Below are 8649 nucleotides of genomic sequence, written 5' to 3' on the forward strand. Positions count from 1 at the left end.
GGGTTCCACAGACCACTGAACTGCCTTATAGAAAATCCCAGGTTTTCATAAAGCAACAGGCAAGGTGCGATCTCGTGCAGCTTGGCCTGACATCGGCCGCTGTCACCTAACCTGAGCCAGGGTCACCTGATTCTGTCAGGCCTTCCGCGATTGGACTCGGCTTAGAACCCGCAGGTCAATTTCACCTAGTGTGACTGGGGAGGGGGGCAGCGTGGGACCCCGAGGGGACCGGGGGAGGGGGGGAGTGGGGTGGGGGGAGGGGGATGCCGGGGGAGGAAGACCGGGAGGATGGGGACCGTGGACAGGGGAACCTGGGAAGAGGGGGATACCGAGAGGGGGACCGGAGAGAAGGGGGGACCTGGGGGAGAAGGGAAGAACCGGTGGGAGAGGGGGACCGGGAGCTAGAGAGCGGGAGAGCGGGGGCAGAGGGGGACCAGGAGAGAGGGGGACGTGGGGATGGGGTGGAGAGGGGGAGATCAGCAGAGTGGGGGACCGGTAGGAGGGCACCCGGAGCGACTGGGAGACTGGGGTGAAAGAGGGCGACCAGAGGAAGGGGAGGGGGGACCGGTGGGAGAGGCAGATCGGGTGGAGAAGGGGAGACAGGGGGCAGGAGGAATGAGGGGAGGGGGACCAGGTGGGAGAGGGGGACCTAGGGACTGGGAGACCGAGTGAAGGGGACCGGGGGGAGAAGGCGAGACGGGGTGGAGAGGGTGAAAGGAGGAACTGGGGGGAGAAGGGGACCCCGGCAGGAGAGGGTGAGCCCAGCGGGAGAGGGTGACCGGGGGACCGCGGGGGGAGTAGGACCGGGGGGAGAGGGGGACTGCCGGAAGAGGGGAACCTGGGGTTCAAGAACTCATGGATTCTAATCCCTCTGCAGAGCCCATAAAAACACTTCTTGTTGGAGGTGCGTGTGGTCGAGATAGGGCAGAGGGGTTCAAGGAGACGGTAAGTGGAAGAGAATAGTAGTTGGGGCTTATTTTTGCAATCCAGAATGATCCGAGTATGGTGAGCAATTTTGGAGACAAGAATAGGAACCGATCGTGCTTTATGTGTTCGATCCAGATCTGGTGGTGAAAGGCTAAACCATATGTCCGCCACATGCGTTCAAGTCTGTGCCCTTTTGACTTGAGGGAGCGAAGATGAGGGTTGTACCGGGGGAACGGCCAGGGTGGGAGAGAGTAATTTTTTAAATAGGGACTAGGGCATCAAGCGTGCTGGTGAGAGTATGGTTGAGCAGATTGGTGGCTGGAGAAATGTCACTGTAAAAGAGAGCCAAAGATTGGACAGTTTTGAATTGATAAGTGCAATAGTCAGAGGGTTAGTTATTACAACAATGACTTCACTGCGAAAGCTCTCATTGTCTGTAAAGCACTTTGGGACGTACTGAGAGGGTGAAATGCGCTATGGAAATGCAAGCTTTCTACATGCTGCGTTATATTGTGAAGTTAAGCTCACTGCCTGCACAGAGCTGTGTCCCAGAGAGTGCGCAGTGTGGAATGGGCCAATCAGGGAGCTGGATTCCCATTACTGGTCTGCCCCCTTCCCTCAGGCACGGAAGTTGTGAGATTGCCTGAGGGAAATGAGCTGACACTATACTGAGAAACACGGGCCGGGGAAGTTCCAGATCATTCTTTAAGCCAAGAACGACCATTCACAGAACGAATTGTACTTCCCATTTCAGGGAAGATGGAAATGGAGGGAGGATTACCCGGGAGACTTTCCATTGCTGGTGAATGGAGGCAGTTATGGGACTTTCCGTATTGCTGACTCTCTGCACTTTCACGTTATAAAAACCCATGGAGACCATGAGTTGACAACTCACTCCTCACCCCCCACTCACTCTTCAACAATCAGCACTTCCAAGTTGGGAAAGGACAAGATGAAGACAGCACTGTGGGTGTCTGCTGTTTTGGGAGTGCTGCTCATCTGCTCCATCCAGGATGCTGCCCCTGCTCCAGGTAAGTGTTGGCTCCTTATTCCCAATATTCTCCTCGCATCTGATAATGAACAAAAGTGTTAGACAACAAACACACTGCTGGTTTCCATCCGGTGTCTGTGTAATTTATTGTCACTCGCAGTATTTATTCCTCCTCAGCCTGTTCAAAGGAAGCAACAATTACAATAATAGAATCACAGCACAGCAGGGGGTCATTCAGCACATCGTGCTTGTGCCGGCTCTTTGAACGAAAGATTTAATAAATCCCACACCCGTAACCTTCCCTCATAGCTGTGCCAATTTTTCACTTCAAGTATTTATCCAAACGCCTTTTGAAAATTACTATTGAATCTGCTTCTACCGTCCTTTCAGGCAGCGCATCCCAGATCACAACAACTGGCTGTATAAAAAACATTCTCCCCATTTCCCCTCGGGGTAGTTAGCAAATTATCCTCAATCTGTGTCCCTGGTTACCGACCCGCCTGCCCCTGGAAACACTTTCTCTTTTTTGACTCTGCCAAAACCATTCGTGATTTTGAATATCTCGATTAAACCTTTCCTTAACCTTCACTGCCCTAAGAACAACAATCCAAGTTTCTCCAATCTCTCCACATAACTGAAGTCCCTCATCCCTGGTATCTTTGCAGTAAATCTCCTCTTCCGCATCTCTAAGGCTTTAAAGTGTGGCGCCTGTAATTGGATGCAATACTCCAGCTGAGGCCTAACCAGTGATTTATAAAGGTTCAGCATAACTGCAAAACTCTTGCACTCTGTATGCAATTCAATATCGATAAGTGAACAGTGTTACATTTTGGTGGGAGGAATAAGGAAGCAACATATTTCTTGGGAAATCAGAGTCTAAATGTGGTAGAGGAGCAAATGGATCTCGGGGTGCAGATACAGAAATCACTGAATGGAGCAACATCGGTTCAGAAGGCGATTAACAAAAAGCAAATAAAGCACTGGGGTCCATTTCAGGAGAATAGATTTGAAATGCAGAGAAGTTATGTTGAACATGTATCACAGCTGCTTTGCACACACTTTGAATATTGTGCACAGATCTGGTCTCCATAATATAACAGGGATATAGAGTCACTGCAGTCAGGGGGAAAGGATTCACAAGGATGATACCAGAACTGGGAGGAGATAATTTACAGGAACGTCTGAGCAGGCAGTAGAGAAGAGAAGGCTGAGCGGAGACCTGAAAGATGATTACGGAATGTGTGGGTCGGCTCGATGTAAGGAAGATGTTTCCACTTGGTGGGAGAACCAAACTAGGGGCCATCATTGGAAGATAGTCACTCATAAATCCAATAGTGGATTCAGGAGACACTTCTTCAGCAGAGGGTGGGGAGAACTGGGACATTGCTGCCACAGGAAGAGGTTGAGGCGAATAGAATAGAAACGTTTAAGAGGCAGCTGGACAAACAGATTATGGAGAAAGGAGCAGCAGGATATGTTGATAGGGTGAGATGAAATAGGGTGGGAGGAGGTCCATGTGGACAATACACATTGGCACTGACCAGTTGGGCCCAATGGACTGTTTGTGTGCTGTGTATTGTGTGTAAAAATGTGTGAAACATGGAGGGCAATTATACTGTCAGTGAGTATGTATTGTGATACCCAGCAGGGTTTAACTATGTGCATTCCCCCCTCAAACACCAGCTGGGATCAAAACATTCCAATGTTGCGAGAGATTGAAGGCCACTCATATACCCCATAACAGGCTGGCAAACTACAGGAATACAATTGGTTGCTCCACTCCCGCTATCATGTGAGTGTTTAAAGGTGTTGTTGCTAGTATGTTTCAATCAAAGGTTTGGAGCTGGTGTGTGTGACTCCGATAATCACACCACATTTCTCTGTTTCAGTTTTACCAACAAACGCAATATGACCATTTGCACTAAAGCCAGTGAGGAATGGGTGCAATCCGCAGTGCGATATCTGGAGAGGAGACGGAAGAATTGAAGAGACTGTGAGAAGAAGGGATTGAAAGAGCAGCACTTTTAAACAATTTAAAATAGCTGACTGTTGAAGTGGCGCTTTATTCTGCTGGGTCACAGGCAGAATGTAGATGGTGTTTCAGGGCTGGATTCCCAAAACGATTCTCTCATCACTTGTAATTTTCCAGCTTATGTGATCATTGATACTAAAGCTTCTCCATGGTAACTAACATTCCCCATGGAAACTACACTCGCCAAAAGTGACTAATACAAGATGGTGGAACTGTATAAATGTGGGCACAAGCCAATAAGAAATACTCGGGTAAGAGTGGGGAGGTGGGGTCAGACACTGGCAGTGGGGGGGGGGGGGCGGGGGGCAGACACTGGGACTGAGGGGGTGGGGCAGATACTGTGAGTGTGGGGGGCGAAACTGTGTGTGGGGGGCACTGGGAGTGGAGGGGGCACTAGGAGTTGGTGGGGGGCAATCACTGGGAGTGGGGGGGGGGCAGACACTGGGATGGGGGGAGGGGGCGGGGTCTGAGGGCACATCCTGAGGGCAGGGTCTGGGATGCCGTTGGACGAGAGGTAGATGGAGAATATTAAAATACAGAATGACGATGCTAAATACTAAGTGCCCTCATTGGGTGTGAAGCTGCCCTTTTGGACCAGGGGCTCTGATTGCCGTGACAACCAATAGTCCTGGCAATGGAAGGGCGATGATTCCAGTGATAATCTCTGTGCTGTTTATATTTGCACCTTCGCTTTGCTCATTGTTTTGCTGCTTTCGCAGCTCCTGATGTTTCTGAATTGAAAATGTGGCCGTGAAATAAAGGAGATTTTTGAAGAAAGTTGCCCTTGTTGTCCGTCTGTGACCAGCTTCCTTCTTCATTTGTATTAAACAGAAAAACACCTTAGAATCCAAATGCCCTGCGCAGCTGAGCATCTGGCATTGCTCACTTTCTGTTCATATATTTACACCAAGTGAGCTGATTCACTGAGACAGCGTGGGAGGTTATAAGGCTCTAGGTAGAATTACATAGATCGCGCAGCACAGAAACAAGCCATTGGGCCCAACAGGTCCATGTTGGGGTTTATGTTGCAGATAACCTCCTCTCACCCCTCTTCAGCGTACCTGATCAGCATAACATTCTAATCCTTCCTCCCTCATGTACTTCTCTAGCCGCCCCCGCCCCCCCCTGTTAAAGGCATCTATGCAATTTGCTACAACTATTCCCTGAGGGAGTGCGTTCCACATTCTCCCCACTATCTGGGTAAAGAAGTGTCTCCTGAATTACTTATTGGATTTATTAGTGACGATGTTATATTTATGGGAACGAGTTATGGCCTCCCCCTCAGTGGAAACATCTTCTCCACACTTAACCTGTCAAATCCCTTCATTTTATTAAAGACCTTAAAAGCTCTGGAAATTCTAGCCCAAAATCCGTTTTATAATATGGAGACCAAAACTGTACACAGTACTCTGAGTGTGGTCTTAACGACGGTTTGGACAAGTTTAACATAACTTCTCAGCTTTTTAATTCTGTTGCTCTAGAAATGAAGCCCTCTTCTGGTTTAAATGCTGAATGGTTTTATCAAGCTGTGTTGACGCTTATAATGATTTGTGTATCTGTACCTCTCTTTCGATTAACGAATCATAGAATGATACAGAAAACATTCAGCCCGTTGGGTGTGTGATGGCTCTATGAAAGAGTTATCATATTAAACCCCCATCCCCGCTCTTTCCCCATAGACCAGCATATCTTCCCCTACAAGTATTTCTCCAATTACCTTTGGAAAGTTATGATTAGAACTTTGCACATCTGCCCCTGGTGCCTGGGTGGGGGACATCACTGAACGGGTGCAGAAAATTTTGTGGGCAGAAGGGGAACTGTCAGAAGTCGTTCTCCATGTTTGAACCAATGACATGATCAGGAAAACGGCTGAGGTCCGACAGACCAAGTTTCAGGAGCGAAGAAGAAGTTTAAAGAGCAGGACCTCAGAGGTGGTAATCCCTGGATTCTCCCAGTGCTTTGTGCTAGAGAGTATAGGAACAGGAAGGTAAGACAGGTTAATGTGTAGCTGGAGCAAAGGTGCAGGATTCCTGCGGCTTGAGATCAGTTCTGCGGCATGAAAGACCTGTGTGTAATGGACGGGTTGCACCTTAACAGAGCTGGGACCAATGTCCTCACGGGGTGGTTAAATTGTGCTATGGGGGAGGTTTTAAACTAATTTGGCAGGGGGCGGGGGCTGGGCAGCAGGATGGAGCATCAGATGGAGGAACAAGATGCACAAAAGACTGAGAGAGATAAACTGCCTTAGAATAAAGTGTAGGCCAGAAATAGGAGGAAGAGACAGGGCAGCAATGTGAAGCTGACTCAGATGGGTTAGGAGCACAAAGGTTTAAATGCACAGACTGTGGTAAATAATGTGGGTGAGCTGCTGTTACAAGCCACCACATGGGACTGTGATATAGTGGCAATAACAGTGAGCTGGCTCACAGACGGGGAGGATTGGGAACTGAATATTCCTGGTTACAAGGAAAATTGGGCGTGGTGCAGTATGGTTGGATGTTGTGCCTGCCATGGTTGAATAACTGGCTGTGTTTGCAAGGTGTGAGATGTGCGTGTGGGTCTTGCAAATGTGGTAAGTGTGTGAGTGTGAGATGAAGCTAGCTTCCGGAAATCAATGACAGAAGGAACTCCAAGGACATTTGTCTAGACTATCGCTGTAATTATCTATACAAAGATTCTCGCGGCCTTCTGAGAGAGAGAGGAAATCGGAGGTGGGAGAGAGAGAGAGAGAGAGACAGAGGTGAGTTAGAGAGAATGGGAGTGAGAGAGAGTGGGATACTGTGAGAGAGAGTGAGAGAGAGAGAGGGAGAGAGTGGGGGAGAGAGTGAAAGATTGGAGGAGAGAGAGAGCGAAGCAAAGATAAATTGGGGCAGAGAAAGAGAGAGTATCAAAGCGAGAGCAAGTAGAGGTAGTGACAGAGAGTGTGTGGGGAGAAACAGGTACAGAGAATGGGAAGAAGTGATCGGAGGGGAGAGAGAGGCGGGAAGGGACAGCAAGTCAGAAACTCAGAGAGAGGTCAGGAACACGCTTGAGGGGCGGGAGGTGGTAGGGTATGGAGAACATAGTGGGGATGGGGACGAACGTGATCCAGGTCTAAAGGGCGGGGGTGGGCGGGGGAGGGCGTGTTGAGAATGAGAAGATGATCCAGACGTTAAAACAGATCACATTCTTCCATCCCCACCCCTTTACACCGTCAACACATTCTCCCTCCCCTCCCTCAAACCTGGCTGAGCTCTGGGAAAGCTCAGTGGGTATGAGGCATTACATCTTTGGACTGGACGAAATCCAGAATTTACAATATTTTCACTATTCACTTCATAATCAATAAACCCGTTCACAGTCCGTGACTCCCTTGGGAACATTGGCGGTACTAAAGGGGTGGAGCAGGATTTTTTTGTGCGGTGGTGAAGTTCTTCACACATGTGAGTGAGCCCTGTCTGTTCCAAGAGAGCTCTGTGCTGTCTGGAGTCGGCAGACAAAATGTCTCAAAATACACTTTGCAAAGAGAAACTGCTGGGCCTTAACCTGCAAAGATCCAATCAGCAATCAGGACTTATAAGCGAGTGGGGCCAATCAGAGCATTAGCTGTTGCCAATTAACGTGGCCATTTCTAGTCAACAGTTTATTGGACTCTGGGTGTAGTGAGAATGGACACTGGGTGTAGTATGGATGGACCCTGGGTGAAGTATGAATAGACCCTGGGTGAAGTGTGAATGGACACTGGGTGTAGTATGAATGGACCCTGAGTGTAGTATGAGTAGGCCCTGGGTGTAGTGTGAATGGACTCTGGGTGCAGGGCGAATGGATTCTGGGTGTAGTGTGAGTAGGCCCTGGGTGTAGTGTGAATGGACTCTGGGTGCAGGGCGAATGGACTCTGGGTGTAGTGTGAATGGACCCTGGGTGTAGTGTGAATGTTCTTTGGGTGTGGTGTGAATGGACTCTGGGTATAGTGTGAATGGACCCTGGGTGTAGTGTGAATGGACTCTGGGTGTAGTGTGAATGGACTCTGGGTGTAGTGTGAATGGACTCTGGGTGTGGGGTGAATGGACCCTGGGTGTAGTGTGAATGGACACTGGTGTAGTGTCAATGGACTCTGGGTGTAGTGTGAATGGACTCTGGGTGTAGTGTGAATAACCATTTTCTCCAATTAACTATTGGGACTACCCAAGCCATTGTCTTTCATCCCCGCCTCCAGCTCTGTTCACTAGCCACCAACTCTTACCTCTCCCCAGCATCTGTCTGAGGCTGAACCACAGTGTTCGCAACCTTGGTGTCATATTTGACTCTGAAATGAGCTTCTGGCCACATATACAACCCATATCTAAGTCTGCCTAGTCCCACCTCCGTGAAATCGCCCATCTCCTCTCCTGCTTCAGCTCATCTGCTGCTGAAACCTTCATTTATTCCTTTGTTAGCTCTAGACTTGCCGACTCCAATGCACTCCTGGCTGGACTCCCACGTTACACCCAACGTAAATTAGAGGGGATCCAAATCACGGCTGCCGTCCTAACTCCCACCAAGTCCCGCTCACCCATCACCCCATCCTCGCTGCCCTACATTTACTGCCGGTTAAATAAAGCCTCGATGTTAAAAATATCATTCTTGTTTTCAAATCCTTCTAAGGCCTCGCCCCTCCCCAACTCTGTAATTCCCTCCAGCCCACCAACCCCCCCACCCCCCCGAGATGTCTGCTCTGCTC

The 8649-nt window shown here is 49.2% G+C and overlaps 1 protein-coding gene across 1 annotated transcript; it reads left to right on the plus strand.

The window, feature by feature from the left end:
- Positions 1 to 1693: 1693 nt before the first annotated feature.
- LOC139278140 (eotaxin-like) lies at positions 1694 to 4043 on the plus strand. The gene is made up of 3 exons (XM_070896796.1): positions 1694 to 2015; positions 3602 to 3710; positions 3808 to 4043. The coding sequence occupies exons 1-3, from the start codon at positions 1880 to 1882 to the stop codon at positions 3902 to 3904; spliced, it is 342 nt and encodes a 113-aa protein (XP_070752897.1). The 5' UTR covers positions 1694 to 1879; the 3' UTR covers positions 3905 to 4043.
- Positions 4044 to 8649: the final 4606 nt, after the last annotated feature.

The sequence above is a fragment of the Pristiophorus japonicus genome, chromosome 13 (genome assembly GCF_044704955.1).
Source record: "Pristiophorus japonicus isolate sPriJap1 chromosome 13, sPriJap1.hap1, whole genome shotgun sequence".
Lineage (NCBI taxonomy): Eukaryota > Metazoa > Chordata > Chondrichthyes > Pristiophoridae > Pristiophorus > Pristiophorus japonicus.